The 25353-nt window shown below is 36.8% G+C and overlaps 1 protein-coding gene across 2 annotated transcripts in view; it reads left to right on the top strand.

Annotated features, from left to right (window-relative positions):
• EPB41L4A (erythrocyte membrane protein band 4.1 like 4A) overlaps positions 1-25353 on the top strand; it is a 90111-nt gene that overhangs the window by 6462 nt on the left and 58296 nt on the right. For both annotated transcript variants that reach the window (XM_087715804.1, XM_087715805.1), the window contains exon 3: positions 21086-21190. In XM_087715804.1, the coding sequence (XP_087571930.1) occupies positions 21086-21190 (105 nt within the window). The remainder of the gene's footprint in view (positions 1-21085; positions 21191-25353) is intronic.

The raw sequence follows: 25353 nt of genomic DNA, 5'->3' as shown, positions 1-25353 counted from the left end.
ACAATAACCTAAAATTGGAGGAATTATTATTGAATTAATAATAGGTTGGATTAAATGAGACATTTTGGTTGAAAGTGACTGATAGAGTTCTGTGTCATTTGAACAGTATAGCACAAGCTTCAAAATGCATCACTGGAAAACTTCGAGCAGGGGTGTCAAAACTGAAGGCCCGGGGATCCACCACCCCCCAGGTTGCTTAGATCTGGCCAATGGAGCCACCCTGGAAACAGCGAAGGACCGGCCTGTGATGTCTCTGCCAACAAAAACGGAACTCCATTTTTGCTTGCAGGGTTGCAGGAGACCAACGTGGAGCACAGAGGCCCGTTTTTGCTGTCAGAGTGCTTGGGCCACCACAGTTGCTTCTGACATGAGTGATGTCAAGCTACCCATGCCCAACTTGGCCACGCCCACCTCATCCCCCAAAGTCAAATACAACCCTGATGCAGCCCTCAATGATATCGAGTTTGACACCCCTGGTTTAGAGAGTCAGTCTCTGAAAACCTGGAATAGAGTCAGTAACTCTGTTTATTGTTGTTGCATAACAGGGGTGTCAAACTCAAGACCCGCAGGCTGGATCCAGCCCATGAAGTGCTTAGAGCTGGCCCACGGGGCTACCCTGGAAACAGCAAAGGACCAGCACGCGGTGCCTTGGTTCTGCTCAGGCCGAGTGGGTGCTGATCTACAGCCTGATGGCATCCATTTTCGTTGGCGGAGTGCTGCAGGAGGCCGTCTCAACTGAAAATTTTCTTTATCTGAAAGAAATATCCAAGGGCAGCCAGCAGTGAATGTGGAATTCATAGGGCAGATTGATACCATGAGAATACTAAGAATTTCATGCAACAACTTAGTTTTCTCAGTCAGAAATTTAAAGGATGAAGGAATCTTATATCGTAACAATATGGAACATAAGCTTTTATAAAATAGATTATTAATGTGGATATGCTTATGATGAAACAGAAATGTATGTCAATGTATGCGTATACACACACACACACACACACACAAAGTATATACCATAAATTCTCTTCATATTTCTGATACTCATTTATAAAAAGCTGAAAAGCAGAAAAGATTTTGCAGAACTTTTCATAAATTAACCATTCTCTAAAATCCGTCTTTATTTTGCACAGATTACTAATTTTTGCTGCATCTTTACAGATGAGACCAACTATTCTGAATTCTCAGAGGAATTACTATGTAATGAATGAGTATTAAGTCATGTTATTTTCCCAGAGTGCCTCTAACTAAATTAATGGAACTGGCATGACAATGCGGTAGAAATCCATTAATTTTTAAACCAAGTTACCTCCTGGCCAGTCTGAGGTTTGTACAATCAACAATCAAGTCTATTATTGAATAGACTAAATTTCTGGCTTCTTAATGATTGTAGACAATACTGTATTTTAAATTTTAAGTAATTTTCCTTTAGCAGGCTTTATTTGTTGTAGAAGTTGTAAGTATAAACTGGAACTGTGGGACTTATTCACTTTACAATACAATATGCTTAGCTTTGTCTCATAAAAATTACAAATGGTAAAGAAATTACCAAATACAGCATTGTAACAGTTGGGAAACAAATTTTGCAATATTTTGTAAAGTGAATTAAGTGTAGAGTGAATTAAGCCAAATATATCTCTTAGTTGTCAGTAAATTGCCAATTCAGTATTTGATTATTATCTGTCCCTTGCTTAATAAGAATCAACATAATTAGTAACAAACTGACAAAAGTAATCAAATGAAATCTGCATGTTTACAGCCAAAAAATGTAAAATTGAGAAAGAAAAATTCATCAACATATTACCTTAGTTCATTCTATAGCAGGGGTGGGTTCCTGCCAGTTCTAACTTCTTCTATAGAAGAGGTTCCACAAATCTACAGAGCCATTTAGAACCAGTTCCAGTTCCCTCCCCCCGCCCATCCACACATCACCAAGATGAAGACTAAGGGGAGGAATTCTGGGAGATGAAGTCCCCAAGTTTTAAGGCTGTCAAGTTTGAACACCCCTGGGTTTTTTTTCTAAAGAGTTAGAGATGCAAGGGTCTTGTAACTTGACAGCTTTAAGATTTGCGTGCTTTAAATGCCAGAGTTTCTGAGCCAACATTTTGGTTGCTAAGCAAGAGCATTGTTAAGTGAGTTTCACCACATTTTACAAGTTGGCCACATCCACCCAGTCACATGGCTGGCAAGCCACTCCCACCCAGTCACATGGCTGGCAAGCCACTCCACAAAGCAGGCCACACCTACAGAAGAGGTTCTAAAAAAAAATTGAAACTCACCACTGTTCTATAGCCATGATGCAGCTGTAGTAAATGCTCTACTTTGAACCTCAGAAAGAAAAAACTAAGATTCCTACATTAGCTATAATCCTCAATTTTTAATTTTACTGTTATATATTCTTTTGGGGAAGTAGATTCCATTAGTAGGATTGTTGAATAATCGAATAACTGGATAAGAAAATATAAAAAAACAAATGGAATTGAAAATGAGAACACGAGAGATATGGGATTCTGTGATTGCAACTCCTGTCATTTTTAAAATTCTTATAACTCAGTGGACTATTAACAAAATACTGAGTAAATATTCATGGGATTACCGTATTTTTGGGAGTATAAGACGCACTGGAGTATAAGACACAGCAAGGTTTTGAAAAGGAAAATTAAAAAAAAAGTTTTTGCAATCTGCAAATCACCCACAAATGGCCTGTTTTTTGCAAAAATGGACCCATCCCCCCCAAAAAAAGACAAGGGAACTTGCAGAGTGCATCGGGGGGTGCCCCCCCCAAACAAGCAAAAAATGGCCTGTTTTTTGCAAAAACATGCCCGTTTTTCATTTAAAAAGGGCCCGGATAGCCTTTAGGAAGCTTATAGAGTGGGCCGTTTTTTGCTCAGTTTTGCCCTCCCCAGCTCCCAGGAGCTCTCTGAAAGTTTCCATAAGGCTATGCATGGTCATTTTGGTGGGCAGGGTTTCAGGAGGCAAAAAATGCTGTATTCAGTGTATAAGACGCACCCAGATTTTCAGCCTCTTTTTTGAGAAAAAAAGGTATATACTCCGAAAAATACGGTACATCTGCCCAAAATCAAGAACATTCTTACAAGCTAAAACAATATGGCACCAAATTTGGAGTGGTGGGAGAAACCAAGAAAAAAAAGTTTGAAAATGGGCAGGAGTCATCTGAGTGCTGTGGTGGAAAAAATCTAGAAAAAAACTTTTTCAATACATCAGTGCAGCTAAAGCTGTTGGCTAGCAATTTAGAACCTTGCTGACCAATCTATTCTATGCCCCAACCTTCCTCAGATGACCTCAAACAGAGTGTATATAGCCTTGTACTTCCTAGTTCCTGTATGAATCAGACACACAGATAAGCACTATGAGAGAATAGCAGAAACACATAAATGATTATTATACGCTACAATGGACACATTCTCCTGATTAGATCCACCCTTTCCTCCAAGAGATGGAATGCATGCACTTAACTCAGAGGCATACATGCACATGCATACATAACAAATAAACCAAGATAATATGATTAATCCTTGGAGAGAAAGTGTGTGTGTGTATGCACAAGCACAGAGGATGTTATTTTTAAAAAGGAAAATGAAGAGTATTTCTTTGGTGATTTCTAGAAAGACACTAGAAAGAATTCAGGCTTTTCCCTTGAATTAAAGAAAGCAGCAAATGGGTGCCACGGTGCAGAGGTTTGTGTCCTTGTATTAGTTACATGATTTTTAATTTCTATCCTTTTTATTTCTTCATACTGTTTTAGCTTCAAGAAGCAAAACATACAGACCTAGCAATTTTTGAGAAGTCTGTTATCTTTCAGTATTTTTAAGAAAAAGTTTTAGATTCTTATGTGAGGACAAAAGATGATAATAAATCTGGTTTCATTATAATTTATATAGTTCTCTTTCCGCAAGTAAAAATGTATCCAGAATCCTGCCACAGATTATTCACATCACATGTACTCCTTAGTTACACAGTGGATCAGTATAAAGGGAAAAGTCCAACAAAGTCACTTAACTTTTAGCAATTAACAAGGTTAATTTGTATGCATGCTTGCTTCCTTGGTTTTATTTATTACATTTAAAGAAAAACATGCTGAAAAGTTACCACTTCAGTCTGAGTATAGCCATATAATGCTGCCAAGTCAAATGCTACTATTTAGTGAAATCTATCTTGATCTGCATCATTATTGAACACACCCAACCTTTCCTAAATATTTTTGAAACTTACTTGGCTTCCTTCCTGACGGCTTTGTGGAATTTCGTTTCTGTTAATGTGTAGCAAAACTTGTGTTTTCAAACATAACAAGGATATTTCACTGCTGCTAGATCACAATCACATTCTTTTCATTGAATCTTGTGAGGAAACCTTATTGAAATGAAAGACCATAAGCCAATGATGGTTTCATATATTATATTTAAGGCTGTGCAAATGTTTGAATGTCTAAGAAAAGTATAATTTTTCTAGATGTATGTTTTATTGACAGTCCAGATATCATACCCCCAAATGGTACACCTTCTTTTTTTGGCCTTCATTTTGCAAAGTTCATGCAAAAGCTTTCTTAATTAATTTTATTCTTCCCAACAAAATGATTGAAAATACTTGGGCATTTTTTATTTATTTATTGATTAAATTTATATGCTGACCATTTTGCTGTCCAAAAAGACATTTGGAGTTTAGAATATGTTTAACAAGTCTGTTAAATGTCTGAAGGAGAAGGAATATCAGTGAGAGATCATTCTAGAAGAGGTGACATCAGTTTTATATTTTATGTTAAATCATAAAATCAGCGGTATTTTATTTGTTCAATTGTCATACGATTTTATTTGTTCAATTGTCATACAGATAACTAGGCCAAATATTCTTACAATATAGCAATAGCAGTAGACTTATACTGCTATTGCTATATTGTAAGAATATTTGGCCTAGTTATCTGTATGACAATTGAACAAATAAAATCTAGTTATCTCAGTGATAGTGAAAGGAATTCACCCAAGTTCAGAATCATAGCTATTATATATATTTTGAAAAATAGTAATTGTGGGATGTGCTGTGGCCACAGTATTTTCCTATTTACCTTGTCAATCCTCTGCTAATTTTGGGTGGAGACAGTTAAGACAAGTCTTGAGTTGTTTCTCCATTTGTAGACCTACAAGTTTGACTCCTGTCGCTATTACATGTATTTTCAGCATGCTCATATTCTCCTACTGTGGTGTACAAATTTATACTTGCTGTGGGAAAAAACTGCATGCAGTATCTTAAAAATTACAGGGAGCATTGTTTCAGAATCTAAAAATAAATAGTTGTGACACTCTCCCACACTTTCTTGGACTGGTACAGTACTATGCAAAATAGGCTTTCACTTTCCTATTGAGAAATGTATCTCTGTTTTGCTTGGTTCTAATTCCAGCTTGCTTACCATTATCCAGCCCAATATTGTGCAGGCCCTGGCTAAATATGTTAACTTTTCTTTGGGGATAGATATCCAAAACAAGCAATATTAACTGGGTTTAAAAATTAAATTAACTGGGCAGTCATATCTCCTTTGTTAGATATGCTACAGGGATTTTACTTAATGCCAGAAAGAGTCCAGCTAGGGAATACTATTACTCCATCCTATGCATCATTGGTGGGTTCTGGATCCCGGTGCAACCGTACGGTGCAATGGGGCCGGGCGTCCACCACATGCATGCACACAGCACGTGCGCAGTGTGCCCATGGGTACTTACTGCCCACGATGCTCCAGCTGCTTGGCGGAGCATCGCGCAGGCCCTGTATGCTCCGTGCACGTGCAGACAGACCCTGATCGGCTCAAATACAGGTAAGGAGGACGGGCGGGCGAGTGGGCCCTCTGGAGCACCATACCGGAACGGTACCTGGTGCTCTCAGCAGGCACTGGTATGCCCGTACTGGGGCATACCGGTTATATCCCACCACTGCTACGCATCCAGACTATATAGAAGTTACAGGACTATTTTGTTTTGGAAAATTTTGAGTTCAGAAGCAATTTATTGATTCCTCTGGAGTAGAAGAACTTTATAATAATAGCCATCTAATATTGAGTGATAAAGATTGTATTAAGTTATAATTCTAGAATAAACACTTCTGAGAAGAACTGCTGAAGTATTAGTGGGTCATTGCTTTGTTAATTGGGCATTAATTAGCTACCCTTGGTTCTGCTTTGATTAAAGATCACCATTTTGATTTTAGTGTAGCAGGATCATGTACATCTAGAGGTTGAGATAATGATTCAGGAGACCCTGATTCTCACCCCAGAATAGATGTCTTGACATCTTGGAAAAGGAAAAATAAGCCAAAATCTCAGAGAGAGGGAAAGAGCACACGAGAGACACAAACCCCAGACATATGGATTCAGACATTTGACACTTATAAGATCATTGTGGAAAGAACCTATTTTCTGTGATTGCTAAGAGTCGACATTGATTTGGTACCACATAATCAATCAATAAATTAGTTATTAGCCTGACATTCCCCTTGTTGATATTTCTTATAAAATCATCTCATGTTTGGCTGTAGGAAGTTTAGAGAAATTTGTCATAAGTATCTTGTCTTTCCCCTAAATTAAAAAAAAAAAAGCCCTTCTGGAATGTAGTCAGTACGGATAGTCTTGGGGTTATGTCATGTGATCATATTACTTAGTGATGACAATCCAGGTTGTCTAACTCAAGGTACTTGGATTATTAAGTGAAAAATGGAGGAGCACAGGGGTGCTGCAAGGGAGTGGGGGAGTGCCCAGTGTATGCCATTTGTGAGTTGGGATGCTGCAGTATAGTATGAACTTAGGAAAGCCATTGAAAGTGTGGGTGGGTGGGTGGGTGAAAGGTGTGTGTGTGTATGTGTGTATGTGTGTATGTGTGTGTGTGTGTGTGTAGGAAGTCTACAGAAAGGGGATGGAGTTTGTGCAAGCTAAAGCTGGGGGAAAAGGTGGTGGAGTATATGTGCATACTCAGGGAGCACAGGGAGGCTGGGGAAAGGGGACAAGGTATGTGAGCACAGGGAAGCTTAGGGAAAGAGCATGCTGGTGTGTATGCTGTGAGCAAACGCATGTTGGAAATGGAGGGCACTCGTGGATGTGTGTCTGTATACAAATGCAGGGAGGCCCAGGGAAGGACAGCGTTTCTGGGTGTGTGCAGGTATGTAAATGCTAGAAGGCTCAGAAAATGAGGGTGCTGTTGAGTGAGAAGGACAAAGAGCAGAGAAAGGCTGGTTGGGAGACTTACCCCATTATACCCCCAGTTTGGAGGAAATTAGCAGAGAATGTCAGCAATGGGTGAGTCAGTCAAATTTTGTTCACATAACCATGCAACAGCCAGGACTTCAAAGACTGGTCCTAAATCCCTTCATTCAGTGCCATTGTAACTTTGAATAATCACTGAATTAATGGTTGTAACTTGAGGACTGTGTTTTGAAATGGTATGTTCTACATTTTGTATATATAAGTTAATCAAAATAATAGAGTGGATAACTTGAAAATTGATGGCTAATAGGTGAGCAGACAAGTTATATTTTGTTGAACACAAAGAAAAGAAATCTGTTTTTCGTTCTATTTGCTTCTTTTTACTTATATGAGTTAGCGGCGAAAATGGCATCTGAACTAACAGCTTCTATCTTCTTTCAGGCAAGCGGGAATAATTTTAAGTTTTGTTTTTTGCTATATTCAGTGAGGATAGAAATGCACATATTGATAATATTCTTGTCTTTGATTACTTTAGCAACTGATTTTTTGTAACATCCAAAATCCCTTTCTTATTCAAGGGAGAGTTTCTAATAGAGAAGTTTACTTCTCTATTATATTGAATGATGGTTTTGATTGTGAAAAGTTATTTTTTCCCCAATAACTTTATAATTAGTTGCCAGGTTTAGTACTATAGCAGATGCTTGTCATTACAGTTGTAAAAACTATTTTAAGCACTATTTTTAATTAAGTTTATATTAAATATATTCATCTTAATTCTCACTTTAAAACATGGTCAAGCTGTGAATGCAGTATTGATTTTAATGGAGGTACTCTTTACTTCCAGAGAGTAAGGCTGGGAATTTTATACACTTTCTATTTTTGAATGTCTTGATTGTTTTGAAAAATAATTATCTTTTCTGTGAGGTGGTTGTTGAGAGTGACATCCTTTGACTTATGGTTAAATAGAAGTCTTTCAAAATTTGCATTCTAGTACCTTTATATATCAGCTTGGTTTAATTTTACAATTTAGTTTTAAATTGTACTGTCATCATTTGTTTAACCTTTCTTTAATTTAATATTTATCTACATAGAATTGAAGTAGAGACTATCAGAATTAATTTTCTGAGTTCTAAGTCACTACTGTATTTTCTCAAATTTACTTCTAAAGTTTTATAATTGGTTTGACACTTCTGACTACTCAGTGGTATGAACAGAAATTAAGCACTATAATTACGCCTTTGCTAATGTTTCTATTTCTTCCCTGATTCAGAATGCCTTATAAAGTCTCATAAACTTGCAAATTGGAGACATTACATGTTTAAATACTGTAATAGATTATCTCAAGAAATACATTCAATTGCTATTTTTCTCTCTCATATTCTCACTTTTAAATTGCTTACAAATTACAATAGTTTATGATCCTGTATTGTTTCTTAAGTTATCTTTATGTTAATAAGGCAGTTGACTAATTCTTGATTAAATTAGAAGCATAAACAATTTGAATTTTATCTATACCTATAAAATGAAGTTTTAGATTATTAGTTGCTTGTATTTGCTTCCTTATGAAGTGGTTTATTTAACAACGTGCTGATTGTTGCAATTTACAATGGAATAACAACTGCTAACATAATTGCAATCAATTATTATAGTCCTATAGTTCAAGTCCTATAGTAGTTCAAGTCCATAGTATTACAATATTACAATCAATTATTATAGTCCTATAGTTCAAGTCCTATAGTAGTTCAAGTCCATAGTATTACATTAATGAAGCAGTTACTGTTTATTTAGTAAAACTCTATATCAGGTATGTGTGTATGTATGTGTATGTATGTATGTATGTATGTATGCATGCATGCATGCATATATATATATATATATATATATATATATATATATATATATATATATATATATATATATATATATATATATATATATATATATATATATATAGTATTTGTGCTGATAAATAAATAAAGGGAGACTAGTATAGATCTATTTCAAGCTATTTAGCTCTCATCAGCTTGAAATAGATCTATACTAGTCTCCCTTTATTTATTTATCAGCACAAATACAACACAAATGTAACAAAAGGCAACAGTAAACACACACACACACACACACACACACACATATATATATATATCATAGATAAATATATGTTCACTTTGTTTTACTGAGTTGAAGAACTGTAAAATTTTCCACCCAGGTTAGTGATACAAAATGTGTGAATCCCTGTCATTCAGCTTGTGCATTGTAATAACAAACTATTGTGAACAATTTGAAAAGATATTTAATATAAACTTTCTATTTTAGATTTTCATATGTGAGGTAAAGAGATAAATATCATATGCATACATTTCCTTTTGCTACATATTAAAGATGTTAGTATCTCTTGGAAAGTACACTTGGAAATATTTTTTATTTTTATTTTGTAATGCTATTTCTGATGTTATTACACTGTGCAAAATTATTCTTAGAAATATTTGTACCCCAGGGGTGGGTTCTGCTCACATTCACTCACACACGCACTGGATGCACACTGCGCGCACATGCGCAGTTCAATTAAAATTAAAAAAATTAAAAAACAAGATGGCGATGGCAGTGACGCGGGAACCGGTTTGGGGGTGGGCGCCATAACACCAGGTTCAACTGAATCTGGCCGAACTGAGAGGAACCCACCACTGTAACCTAAATTTAAATGCTGAATCAACAGTTTGAATAATTTGTTCCATACAGTGTTTTAAAGAACATTCTACAACAAAACAATACATTGGTATACTCCCAATGTTCACTTATACTTTCATTCTTTTGTTTGCTGATATTAGGGCCTCAATATTAATTAGCAATATCACCTAATAAAATAATGTCTAGGTTTATCTAGTCAATTAGAAATGTTGTTATTTAATTAATAAATTTTGCCATATACCACAAGTTTTTCTATGATTTGAGGAAAAAATATACTTGCCTAGAGCTTTTTATTAATTGATCCCAAGAGTCTGTTGGTTTGAACATTGGAAAGTAATGAATTTTTCATTAGTTATGTCTGCAGACAATGAATTTGAAGAAGTTAGGCTGACTTAATAGTGTTGCAAACGAATGAGCCTGAGATAGCAGTACAAAGTTAGACAATTACGTTTCTCTTTGCTGCCACTTGGTGATCATTTAAGTTTTGCATCCCAAATATGTAACACAAGTTAGGTAATATTTTAATAGTTGTTTAGGATAACCGTGCATGTCCAAAGACATTATGTTATGCTTCATTGTTAATTATATTAACACGTATTTTTGCTGATATTTTTTATGTAGTACATTATTTGAAATTTCTCTCTTAGCATTTGCAAAATATTTTTATATACCTCTACTTGGTATATTATCTTTCAAGTATCATGACACTGTATCACAGAATTATTTGTCAAATTTTGTATTATCTGTGTTTTCACAAAAACAGTTTTAAAACAGATAATTGCATGCATTGTATCGTTCACTACTGTAATATTTTCTTTTCTTTAGGAATTATCAGATTCTTGTATTGCCTACACTTTGAATTGATTTATTCTTTATTTTAATAGATTTGTATGGCTGTCCATCTAAACACAACTATGGGAGGCTCACAATAAAAATATGAAAGCTATAAGGATAAGGAGAGGACAGGAGATCACCTACATGTATTTTGGATGGTTGCTCATTAGAAAGAGACTGCAGGACAGAGGTTTTCTGCAGATTTGAAGGCCAGAAGATGAAAGGATTAGTTATTTTGCTTGCAACAGTGGTAGCGATTTTAAAAAGACACTATTTTTACAAGTTTCTTTTTCTAATCACTTTTGGAAATAGTCTTTAATCATCTTAAATCTATAAGAGATCTTTAAAATGATAAGTTTGAAAATTTGCCAAGTGAGTTTAGTTTCAACTTTGAACAAAAGGAAAAGTGCAAGCTTAAGAATTTAAACAATTTGAAGTAAGCAGCAACAGCAAATAAGATTTTGATCTAAGGAATAGATTTAAGGGTCCAGTTAAATTTTGAATATTGATTTTTACTATGAGATTTTGGAATCACAGTAGATTTTGGAAGTAATGATGCAATATCAATAACTTCTCATGAGAACCAGTTATTTTAACTATCTTGGTTATTAACAAAAATAAATGACTTTATGATTTTAGAAACTTGATATTAAAGGGAATGGAACATTCTAAGAGGGAAAAAAATACAAACCAACTTTGTCAGTTAACTGAGACTTTGAAAATGACACAATCATTAGAAATATTAAAAGAAATGATTGAACAATAGTGCCAGAAATTAGTAGAAACAGTATCAACAGTGTCAGTAATGATGTCTGATTCCATAGATAGATTATATCAGATGACAGATATGAAGCAATTCTGTCTGACAAGACAGAGAAAGTACCGAAAGGGAAATTACAAAGAACAGGCCAACAGAATTAGTTGTAAAAAGATGATTTATTGGATATACAAAAGAAAGTTGGATGAATGACAAGCCAAGAAAAGGATCCATACATAATTCTAAAATTATTCAGGAGAGGTGCTTTGGAACACATGAGTATACTACCTTTCTGAAACAGCTGCCTCCTTTTTTTCAGGCATTGTAAAAGCCTGAAAATCGACACAGATGTTTTAAAGAGTGATAATATAGCGTTTTTTTCTATGAGTTAACTTCTGAAGTCTGAAAAAATGTCAGCTGTTTTAAAGAGTCATGCTTGTAGTGCTGAAAAATATTATTTTCAGATAGTTTTTAAACCATATACTGCTATATAAATCAGGTCTTTCATAATTGAAGAATATTCTTACCTTGAGATTGTCAAAGGATCACCGCGCGAGTGATAGTGGGCGCACCGCGGTTCGCCCACATAACACCCATCCTCCGCGAGCTGCACTGGCTACCTGTTGATCTCTGGGTGCGCTTCAGGGTGCTGTTGACCACCTTTAAAGCCCTTCATGGTAGTGGATCTGAGTACTTGAGAGACCGCCTTCTGCCGATTACCTCCCTCCGACCGATAAGATCGCACAGACTGGGCCTCCTCCGAATTCCATCCGCCAGTCAATGTCGACTGGCGACTACACGGAGGAGAGCCTTTTCTGTTGCAGCTCCGACCCTGTGGAACGATCTCCCCGTCGAGATACGCACCCTCACCACCGTCCAGGCCTTCCGCGCAGCCCTCAAGACCTGGCTCTCCCAACAGGCCTGGGGATAAGTCTTTAATTTGCCCCACCCGAGTGCTGAATGTTGAATGCATGTTGTGTTTTTACTACTTTATTTTGTTTACATATTGTTTATTTTGTATTGCACCCCCTCCCTAATGTTTGTAAGCCGCCCTGAGTCCCCTCAGGGAAAAGGGCGGCCTATAAATCTTAATAAAATACTAAAATACTAAAAATACTTTTATATAGAAGGCTAACAAAATGAAAACTTAGAAACTACAAAGCTAGTGAGAAATCCCAGAAGAATTTCTATCTATTTCAGTAAATAGATAGAAAATAGCAATAGCAATAGCAGTAGACTTATATACCGCTTCATAGGCCTTTCAGGCCTCTCTAAGCGGTTTACAGAGAGTCAGCATATTGCCCCCAACAATCTGGGTCCTCATTTTACCCACCCCGGAAGGATGGAAGGCTGAGTCAACCCTGAGCCGGTGAGATTTGAACCGCTGACCTGCTGATCTAGCAGTAGCCTGCAGTGCTGCATTTAACCACTGCGCCACCTTGGCTCTTCTATAGATAGAAAATTCTATCTATTTGGCCATATAGTCCAAAGCATAACCAAAGGAATAGGTTGATGAATAGGCATGGGAGAGGAAAAAATAATAACTTATGTAAATAGGAATAAACAATGAAATAAATTATATTTTAGTATCAATAATGTATGATGTCAACAATAGGAAGTAAAGTGTGCTTGGTCATATAAATATATGTACGTGATATGGAAGGATTATATTACAGGTATGTCAAGTTTAGCTATGGTGCTGAGATTATTTTATATGTTTTTTGTTGTAGGTCCATATTCCCCCTTGGAAGTAGAAAACAACCCTTCTAACACAGCAGGAGTACCATATGTATATTAGACATGAGAAATTTTACATTAATGTTGTTATTTGTTCTGTTAATCTGATTCTAATCATAAATATATTTTAGACAAATATGTATTTGTATTGTCTTTGCTAACAGTTATAAATAATCTCTAAGTTTTGTTTATCAGGTTAAACATGTAACTCACTAATCTGTGTAAGTTTTGTTTATAAGTTTAAACATGTAACTCACTAATTAAGTTCTACCTGTTTGTCTTGGTAAATATTTGCAGAAGCGTCCAGTTTTAAATGAAATCTATTTGCTTGAACATGTATTCTTCAAATTGAGATCTGCTTAGTTATTGGCCTTGGAATCAAACTTTGATGTTGCTTTTTTAAATATTTGCCTGTGGCATTATATGTAGTTTGAAAATCTGTAATATTTGAGTCAGTTCTTTCCAACAGTCTCAAATATATGACAATAAAAAAAAGTTCAGTCTTAGGTATGATTTCTGATATGATCTGGATTGCCAAAAAGTAGAAAGCTTCAGCAAAATTATTAATTTTCATTTATATTCGGTGAATAACACAACAAAAATATGTTTTTTTCCCCTTAGAATGCTTCTGAGATCTTTTAAAGCATCATGAGAATGAGTGCCACTCTCCAAAGAGCACACCCATTCTCACAAGACTTAGAGAAGACCTCAGAAGCTTTGCAACGTATTGTGAAAAGAAGCATCACTCTTTGGAGAGTAAACTGCTCATGCAATTTGAAGAATGGCATAATTTGGCCTTGGGAAGAAAGGTTGGCATGACTAGCAGTTGCCTCACATACAGATACATTACAGTCAAACTGGGCATGCCATATCAGCAGGAGGAGGAAAATGACCAGATCAGCTGGGATGATGGAGTGCAGAGCAGTGAGGGTAACTTTGTTGGGCTGCGCTGCACCACACTGCACCACATTACTAGGCTTCAGCTTCACACTGTTGGAGCTTCCTGGGCATTTGGCACTTCCCAGAGTGCAGCAACAGTGGCCCAGGCTGGGACAGCGGAGACTTTCAAAGGTGGCTTTGCACTGCACCGCAGCTCAGGAATTTGTGTATTCTTTCCCTGTGCTTGCACTGCAGCAACCCCCCCCCCCACACACTTACATGTGGCCTATGCTGGACCTTTTCGTGTACACACACACACACACACACACACACACACCAGTGGCATTCCTGCAGTCCATTCACTTAATGATGCACACATCTGAAGTTATGGAACTGTTGGTATTGTGGTTGCTGAGTGATTTGATCAAGTGATGTCTTATTTTATGACCATAGTGATAGAAATTCCAGTGCCAATTGTGGTTGTCAGTTGAGGAATGCCTGTATTGATAAAAATGTTACAAATGTAACAAAGGACATATATGAGCAATATAAGTATTCTTAATTCCGATTAAAAGAATGAAGGCGTCTTTAAAACACACACACACACACACACACACACACACAAACACACACACACACACACACACACCACTCTCGCTCTACTGTTGTATTAACAGAATCACCTGCTATAATACCACATTATACTTTCAAAGGGAGGTTGCAATTACTATGCAATTGGTGGTGATGCTGGCTTAAATTGACTTGGAGTGGGCAGCTTTCCTAGTAATTGGATGACAGATGACTCTTGAAATAATTGGCTTTTGAATGTTTGGAGGATTTAGTGATATTCTGCCATTTGGCACTGGGAAAGAGGAGTATGATCACATCACTGGTGAATGACTTGTAAATTCTACTTAAGTATTTTAATTAGTGATTGTGTTTAGAAGATAAATCACCAAAGAATTATAATTTGTAAAAGCAGTTGAAATTAGAATATCAGCTGGTCTTTTCATTTTTTTCTCAGATAAATATTTCTGTTTCTGACATCAGAAATTCAGCAGTAGAATTTTCCTTTCAACTCAGTATATGTGCCACAAAAAGTTTCACACTTTATGATTGCCCAATATCAGCCAGTTAGAAATGTGAAGCTGCTGTCAGGAAACACATTTGGCTGCTTTAATATTTTAGAGATTTGCCATATTTCTAAATACTTAAATGCTTAGCCTAGCAAGCTTGTTTTATAAATTTTCCCCCTTTTCAAAATATTTTAAGTATGTTGCCATATTTTACTGTACAATTTTACTCCTTTCAAAGGAAAAAATATGTCTCTTTTATGAAGGTTCTAGCTGTCATTTTATGAAGCTGGTAGAAACCTGCCTTTCTGGTTTTTACTGCTGCTGCATTATAAAGCATAACTTTATGACTCATTTTGAACAATTTTTTGTTTGCTGATGATTTTTCAAATCTTTCCCTAATCATAATGTAAGCCTTTATCAGATTTAAAGATAAAGCCAACTCTTTAAATTTTAGAAATATTCCCAGTCCAAATTGGTTATTCACTATTTTTCTCTTCTCCCACTGATGGAGTTTTCCACCCAAAGTGTGCGTAATGATCAGGATTGGACTCTGTTTGGAAGCAGGATGTCACATTGTTCTTTAGTTTTGCTTTTGAGTCAGCTTTCAGAAAAGCAGGGCACTCTCAAAAATCTATACAGCCATGTTATGCAGTCAGTGACCTTGTTTATATAATTTGTTTAACTCCGTCAAAGTGGGGGAGGGATTAATGTGTCATGTGAACACGACTGCAGTGATAGAGTAGAAAGATTAATAGAGATTTCATTGGTCAACCCTGTTCATACAAAGTTAGTGGATCTTGAACCCTTTCTCTTCCTACCACTCAAAAATAAGATAAGCCTTTGGATAGTGCCACAAAGCTGTGGTTTCTCTAGACACAGTATAGCTCTGTTCTAAACCCATCACACACAACCAAAGAAAGTGGAAGAAGAGCAGAAAATGTTTGGGATAGGTATAGTGTTGATTCCCATTGAGCCACTAGTGATTTGCATATTTTTTTTCACTGATTCTAAAAATAATTAGAGGAAATCTTTTTTGTAGGGCCTGGGAAGATATCTAAAACAAGCAATCCCTGCTTGACTTCATCATTGCTGATCATGCTGGTAGTGTTGAGTTTGTTACTTTGAGAAATTGATGACTGAGTCAATTGTGTTATTCAAACCAGTCTAGGATTTTTGCAGAAGGAAAATATCACACCTACGCAAATGTACACATATGCTAATTATATTATTACATGGTTCTTGCTATCTACTATCTATGCGCGAGCGATTGTGGGTGCACCTCGGTACACCCACGTTACACCTATCCTCCGTGAGCTGCACTGGCTGCCTATTGGTCTCCGGACACGCTTCAAGGTGCTAGTCGTTACTTTTAAAGCCCTACATGGTATCGGACCTGGGTACTTGAGAGACCGCCTCCTGCCAGTCACCTCCCAAAGACCTATTAGATCCCACAGACTAGGCCTCCTCCGAATTCCATCTGCCGGCCAATGTCGGCTGGCGCTACCTCGGGGGAGGGCCTTCTCTGTGGCTGCTCCGGCCCTCTGGAACGATCTCCCGATGGAGATCCGGACCCTTACTACCCTCCTGGCCTTCCGCAAAGCAATTGAGACCTGGCTGTTCCAGCAGGCCTGGGCTGTTGAACCATCCAGCCCCATTCAAGGTTACGGCTGTTGTATAATTTTAAATTGTTGTTTATTTTCCTTTTTTTTGTATCCCTTCCCCTTTTTTATTATGAGCCACCCTGAGTCTCTCGGGAATAGGGCGGCATACAAACCCAATAAAATCCCCAAAAAATCCTAAAATCCTTGCTGGGAATTCTAAGACGTTATAGCCATCAGAGGTCTATCTTACTATGTTCAGACATGTGCCTTACTCTTTTATGAGTAATGCAAACTATAACAGTCTTAACATAGGGCGGAAAAAACTCTGGTACTGGTTGAATATGCTTTGCATTACAATGTCGACTTGATAGTCATCATGACTCATTTCTGAAGTAGCTTTAATTTCATGTAATAATTTCACTGATTCCTGTAAGTGCAAATCAAGTGAGAGGTTCTGAATACCAATAGAAACATTGAAAAATATAGGATACCAACATGGATTGCATATGAAAAGTATCTTTGTAGCAATTATTATATTTCTATTCTACTAATGTAGAATATGTTTTAGTTGATTTTCCTTTAACTTATTAAGGAAATGGAACCTTATAAAACACAAGCTCTACTCATAAAGATAAGTAAAATAAAATATTGGTCTACTAAAATAGATTCAGAATTTTCTTTTCCTCCTCTTTGTATCTGAACTGTTTTACAAAGATAGAATTTTATAGTTATTTATATGCAGAAGCTATAGCTTAGTGGAGCAATACAGTATAACTGCACAGATAAGAATTAAGAAGTATTAGTGTCAAAGATTTCTTCCTGGAATATTTGAAAGCTATTGTCAGTCAAAGCTAATCACACTAGGTGGCATGGGAAAATAAGGCATCTTTCTACAGTAATAATTAATGAGCTTATGGTGATACTGCTTCTTCAGAAAGTATAACCTAGATTCAATACAGCCACAGTTATACTAATAAATATAATTACTGCAAACTTGGGAACAAATGCATGTTCATGACAAAGAAATGAAGCAGTACAAGTTGACTTAGGACCATAATTGAACCTGGAATTACACTTATAGCTTGTGGTGGTCATTAGGTGGACCACCATTTGAACAGGCTTCATTTTATGACCTTTTTGTGATGATCGTTAAGCAAATTCATTTTCCCCAATGGGCTTTTTTGTCCTGCCAGAAACTGGACGTAAAAGGCAGAAACTAGCAAAATTGCAGTCACATGACTGGGATGCTGCAATGCCTAAATGCAACCAGTTGCCCAGTGCCCAAACTCTGACCACATGACTGTAAGGGGTGTCGCCATTGGAACTTCAAAAATGGATCATAAGTAGCTCTGGGAAATTCAATTGAAATTTTGAATGATTGCTAAGCAACCGGTTATTAAACAAGGATTACCAGTAATATTTTTTTGCCCAACTTATTGGCCTTGTCATTTTCTGACTCTACTTGGGCATGGATTTACTAGGTTCAGCTTTGTCTCATGGCAAGACCAACAGAAAAATCAGTTATTGTGAGCAAGCAAGGACAGTTACAAATGCAAACAGTGGAAAAAATATTGTAGTGGAAGTGGTTGGTTTGGTGCTCTTCAGTTGTTCTGGACTGAAAGCTCCAGTGTAGCCAACTATGAGCAGTCTTCAAAATTTTAATTAGAAAATCTAGAAGGCATTTGATTCTATACCACAAATTTAATTCTATGGTATAGCTGCTGCACTTCTAAAATGTTATATTGTATATGCACATATTGGTTAATACTACTACATTTTGGTACAGGCATCCCCTATTTACAAGTTTCCAAGTTAAAAACGTTTTCCTATGTGAACAAAATTTTCTGCATTCCCAACCTAGAAAATTGCAGAAGGTGGGAAAAGATGGGGAAAGGGTTTGTTTGTGGCACACTGCAGGGAAGGACAGTTGCGCTCCACAGCCAAGGAATGCCTTGGCCATGCGGAGTGGAGGTGGGCTTGACCATGCCTGAAAGAGAGCCCAAGTACTCTAAGGATGGGGGTAGAGGGTTGCTTAGGCTCCAACCCAGGGCTGGGTTTCAACCGGTTCGCACCGGTCCCTGCGATCCGGTTGGTCGCCGAACCCGGAAGTAAGTAACTTCCGGGAACGGCGAAGCCCCCCCCCCGCGCCCGCGTGCGCCCGCACACCCGCGCCCGCTCCTTACCCGGTTTTTTTGAATTTCGCGCTTTCCACGCATGCGCAGAACGCCTGCGCGATCCTCCAGGAGCAGCTGGAGCATCGCGCAGACGCTAATACGCATGCGCGTGCCGCGTGCGTGCACACGCGCGCCGCGTGCATGCGTGAGGACGCCGCCGGCCTCGTTCCAACCGATCCGGTTGGAACGGGGCGAGAAACCCACCTAATGTCAAACCTGGGACGAGGGTCAATCAGGGGAGAAAAAAAGTGTTGAGACATGAGCCCGAAGAGGTTTGTGGTAGAGAAATGTGCTGCAAGAACAGCCATTGGAACCTGGAGTCTGGCATTCCCTGCCACTGTGAAGCCTCCACCAAATGTACTCCTACTTATTCCTCTGGAGAATGGAGTAGTGCACTTCAATCCTCCCTCAGGTTATTTGTGGTGGCAGCACCTGATTGTCTTCCTGGGAGCCCTTCCCTAAAAAGGGTCCTAGTAGCCCATGGAGGGACGCGATAGCTCAGGGGCTAAGATGCTGAGCTTGTCGATCAGAAGGTTGGCAGTTTGGCGGTTCAAATCCCTAGCGCTGTGTAACGGAGTGAGCTCCCATTACTTGTCCCAGCTTCTGCCAACCTACCAGTTTGAAAGCATGAAAAAAATGCAAGTAGAAAAATAGGAACCACCTTTGGTGGGAAGGTAGCAGTGTACCATGCGCCTTTGGCATTTAGTCATGCCGGCCACATGACCATGGAGACGTCTTCAGACAGCACTGGCTCTTTGGCTTTGAAACGGGGATAAACACCACCCTCTAGAGTTGGGAATCACTAGCACATATGTGCGAGGGGAACCTTTACCTTTACCTTTAATAGCCCATGGGAAGACTGGTCGTGCCAGCAGCCAAAGCCACAATGGATCAATGTGGTACTCTGTATCCAAAACCAGGGTTTGGGTTAGTTCTTGATTGATTGGAGAAATGTAACTTAATTTATATAAAGTAGGAATTGTACTTGATATGGGTTTTTTATACTTGTTTATGAACAAAATGGACTTACAAACAGCTTTGTAAATAGAAAGCTGGCTGTACAAAGTTACATTTTTTTCCTACAAAATATTTATGTTCAATATAGGTTGAAATTGATCTTATATGCTTTTAAGTCTGTTGTTTCATGCTAGTTTTCTGATTACATGTTTTAATTTTGTCTTAAAGTAATTTAAAGTAATTAAAAACAGGTGTTGACATTTATTTTATATTACCTGTTAGCTTTAAGATTTTTGAACGTTAAGTTAAAATGACTTTGAGAATTCTCTTTTTTTTCTTGGCTATTTTACATTGAGATTTTTCTCTGATTTTTTTTTTTTACATCTAAACTGTGAGGGTGCTTGATTGTATATTCAAAGTCTATATTCTCTTTTCATATTGTTGGCACATTAATTACTAAATACATGATATCTCTCATTTCTTCATGTTTAATTCTGCTGTGCTTTAGCCTTTTTAAAAAACTTGTTTATGAATGTATCATAAAGAGAAACAAATGTATTATACCTATATTTTAATTATAAAGCATCATATAACATACTTCTTCATTGTCTAGGACATATTGTTCAGCTAACAATGTATAACTTACACATTACTACTAGCAAAGTAAAATAAATTGCCTTTTTCCTACAGGTAGTCCTTGCTTTTGTTGTCTAACAGCTGTTACCACTGTATACTAATGCCCTTACAATAAACCACAGTATTACTGGTATCAACTAGCAATGCATGCATAAATATGCGAAAGTTGAATTCATTAAATCATGGATTTGCCTGATGTTTTCACTTCCCTTAGGGAATCTGAAATCATAAAGTGTTGAGGAGAACGTTTGAATATGGGAAAGAATGAATAATGAGAATTACTGCAGATCTCAGTTTGAGTACATAATTACGTGACCTCATGATATTAGAGAAAACTTGTCAATATAATTGCTCAACCTTTTCTGTAAAATGACTGGTGAATATGAGGAAAAAAAACCTTTTCTTGTCGTTGCAATTTTTGTTAAAGACAGTTCTAATAATGCAGTCTCCTCTGGTAGACTTATCTAGCTGAATGCATGAATGCCACTGTGTAGCTAACAAAAGAATGAACATTTGTATGAAAAGTCTCTGCACATTCTTTCCCACAGAAATCAACGAAAGGGTCGGTTGTCCTGGGCTACGTATTCCGGCATTTAAACCTCATTGAGATAGATTATTTTGGACTGCGGTACTGTGACAGAAGTCACCAGACGGTGAGTAAAGCTACAAGAGATTAGATATTCCAGAAGAGATAACAGAATGACCTTTTTTTAACAGTTCAGTTTTACACTGTCACATGCTGTCTCAGCAAGTTGTTAAACAGATAAAATCTATATCCCATTAGTGCATGCAAATTAATATGAAGTCAGGAATTCTTTTGGAGGGGAGGGTTAGTCATTAACTGTATAAAAATTACCTTTCCTAGTCAGAAGAATAGATCCAAGTCTCAAAAGGCTAACATGTCAATAAGTAAATGTTCCTAAGAGGAAGCTCACAGCTGAAATAAAATTTATATTAATGCTGAGATTATTCAGTTTCCTGCATGTTATTTTTGAGTATCTCCAAAGTCTCAGTGCATAGTTAGATTAGACATCTTTTAATTTCATAATTTTTGATGCTAAATATGTGTGGAAGGATAGCATGTATGGGGCTTTCCCTGTTCAATAGATAGTTACATCAGTTAGGTTTTTATGGCAATGGAAGTCAAAAGTGCACATCCTGTCCTAAGTTCAAGGCTTATTCTAGATGAAATACTGGTACTTGACAATAGGGAAATAAATTTCATATGATGCAATTTATTTTGTGAACTTTTTAAACTGGGACAATTGTCCATATATATTACAATGATGAAAAGGAGTCTTACAGTTGGAGCGATGTGAACATGATTGTGCATGTTACACATGATTAACCTAAAAATTAAGCATGGGCTTTCCAAATTCTAAATTAATGGTTTGATACTTTCCAGTTAACTAAAACTTCATTATTCAAAAGAAATCTCCTCAAACAGTTTTAACAGCATGATTGGAATATTGTATTAATTACTGGAAGAACAAGCCTAGTTTTTATTTCAAACTGATTTTATAGGCTAGATTTAGATGTTACAGTCAGAGGTGGGTTGCTCCCGGTTTGGCTGAACCAGTAATGGAATTCATGTCTGGGTCGTAGAACTGGCAGCGACCCAGGCTTGCCATGTCCCCGAACTGGTTCCCTTACCGCTGGGCCACCACCATTTTGGTTTTTAGTGACTGCATGTGTGCAGCTCACTGTAAATTGTTCTGCGCATGTGCAGCGCACGTCGTGTGTGCGGGGATTGCGAACTGGTAGTAAAACCAGCAGCAACCCACCCCTGGTTACAGTGTAGGACATCCAAATTAATATATGTTTATGCTGCTGTTCATCTGTTAATGCAGTAAAATGTTCATAGTTTTCTCCCAGAAAATTATTAGAATAGCTCCATATTTTTTGAGGAAATTGGTTTAAAATTATATGACTGATACTTGTAGTCTTGCAGAGAAACAAATGTATTTGTATCTGACTGACAGAACTAAATAATACTAATATTGACGATAGTTGTCATGGGGAAAAGAAGCAAAAATAAAAACTGATCTTGACTTTCAAGTTATATAAACAACTGAAAAAAACTGGTTAAAAGACATTTATTATATGCATTCATACCTGGATATTATATGTTGAAATGAGTTATGCGTTCTAATGAAGATAAAGACTTTTGTGATTAACATACATAAGATTGAAATGGAATATTCTATGAAATCAGATGAAAAATTATGGAAGTATAACATACAGATCTGCAATTTATAATTATGCACCTGGGAAAGTATTCTAGTAATGAAATAGAAGCTCATTGGGGTGTGCAGATAACTTCTACTTGTCTACCTATAGAAAAACCCCTATATGAAATAATTATAATTATTATATATCCCATTTTTGTGTGCATACATCTGTTTTTATTAATATATTAACTACACCATGGTAACTGAGATTCTTTCTTATAGAACGGGCAATATTATATGAATAAAGATATAGGAAATAAATAATTGCATAATAAGGAAACTACCCTTTAAAGTTGGTTACATCCCCTGCTCTATGAGTGGCATATGCAAGCATTATTGTAATCAATACATATGATATTTTCTTTAAAGTTTAGTTGAAAAATTGTGGGGTAAAATCGTTTTATGTCTTTGATTAAAACAGCTATTTTCTTACTCACTTTACCTTTTACATGCATTCTTTTATTGCATAATTTTTAAACTGCATTTCAAAATACAATTAAATATAGATCAAGACAGTTGATTGAAGTAACTAAATGATTTTAATGAGATACGTGGGCTGGGTTTAGCAATATCATGTTGCTCATATAAGAAGTCTCTGTGTGTGTTGAAACTAGTTTAAATCCCAAATAGGGTATATAAAAAAACAAAGGTGTATTTGTATTTTGGCTTCCTACAGCAATGTTCTAAATTTGTAAGAAGTCCTACCTGGCCCTTGAAAACCATCTGGAAGCTTCAAATGGTTCAAATTGTAATGATTCAAGCAATAACAATAATAGCTACACTACTGTGTCATCACCGCTACATGAGGTGCATTGGTTTCTAGTTGACACTTGGGTGCAGTTCAAGGTGCTATAAAGCCCTTCATGGTATAGAGATTGCCATTTGAGAGACTACCTGTCTCCGGTTGTTTCTGCCCATCCTGTGCTTTCAGGATGGTGTGTTTCAAGTCTCATCAATTAAATATTATCCTATTGGGGATAAGACAGTGATGGTGCATTCTTTCTCTGTTGATGCCTGGATCTTCAGGAACAGCAGAAGACATAGCTCCTACTCTCCTTGGTTTCTGGAAGTATCAAGATCTGACTTGTTCCAAGACTGCAGTTAGAGACCCTATTAAGTTTTTGCATGTTGGGGAATGTTGTTTGGTTTAAATCTATGTATTGGAGTTATTGGATGCTGCCCAGAATCTTCTGGGAGTTGGGCCACTTTACCAAATCCAATAAATCAAATCATATTCTTTTCCTGCTTTAATGGGTAAATAAATTGGACATTACAAAAAGATCAAGGGGAGAAAGAAAGGAGGGTTTGTATTTATGAGTACTTAAGTGATAGAACAAAATACATTTTAATTATGACTGACATGATTAAAGATTTATTTTTACCTTAACTAAAGGTCTATTATAAACATGTTTAATATATTGAGTTTACATTTGAATTAATAATCATAATAGTGAGTCTCTACATCAGGAATGTCAAACTGATGTCCTGCAGGCAGGATACGTCACGTGCAGGCTACACTCACTCCAGTTCTGTGAAGGGGAAAAACATTGCGATATGTCTTGTGATGGCAACTTGATGCTGCGAGTTTGACACATGTGATCTACACCATAAAATCATCTACTATAGCTAAATATAAAATGTTTCAGTGATTTAGATTGGTCATGCAATATATTAGAAAGTTAAAATCTCACCTACATATTAAAATCTGGCCTATTGCACAATTCTGTATTCCATTAAAAACGACGTTCAGAATGACATTGTACTGTATTGTCTTCCTTTTGTCAGAATCCCATTGCAAGATTGGTTTGGACTGTTTCATATACTTTGACCTTTGATATGATGGTAAAGTGAGAAATGTAAATGTTGGACATTTCTATATTTTCACTATATTGAACCATTTTTTATTGTTTTTTGGGGGGGGAAGATCATAATTTGTATCTTTATTACAGTTAGATATATGGGTCTGTATGATTTTATTGTTTTTACTGTTGTAAGCCACCAATAGTAGTCTTCTAGAAAGATGGGCGGCAAACAAATATAATAAACAAATAAATAATTGATATTGCACAATGACATATGAGTCTAAGATCTGATCCATACGATCAGTGAGTCCAGTGGTGGTTTAGGCTAATAAGCATTTTTCAAGGTCAGTCATGTGCAATATTGTCTTCTATCCCCTCCCCCCGGGTATCAGGAAGGCAATTTTTTTTCTGCTACACACATCAAGCGTACTATGCATGTGCTGGTACAAATGACGCTGTTCAATTTACCTCTTATACTTCATTTTATAGTAAAGAAATATGTCCAATACTGTACTCTGTGGCAAGAACAACCCATCTGCTCCAATGACTGGTTGCTTACTTCCATGGCCAATTTATGTTGGGCTGCCTGCTCTCTTCCAAAAGAACTTTGATCAGTGAATCTATGTTTATATGCTTGTTTTCGTTCTATTCCTGATGCACTGATGAAATGCTGGAGTTTATTTCCTTTTATTTTTATATAAACTCACACTGCAAAAGTGGAATGCTAAGACTTTTTGTACACATTTCCTGATTTTTAAAAAATGAAAAGGTGGACCTACTTTT

Source organism: Thamnophis sirtalis, unplaced genomic scaffold (assembly GCF_051295495.1).
Source record: "Thamnophis sirtalis isolate CommonGarterSnake01/CBP01778 unplaced genomic scaffold, rThaSir2_p1.2 scaffold_5, whole genome shotgun sequence".
In the NCBI taxonomy this organism is placed as follows: domain Eukaryota; kingdom Metazoa; phylum Chordata; class Lepidosauria; order Squamata; family Natricidae; genus Thamnophis; species Thamnophis sirtalis.
The sequence above is the reverse complement of the archived record's forward strand: the minus strand, read 5'-3'. Positions and strand labels throughout refer to the sequence as shown.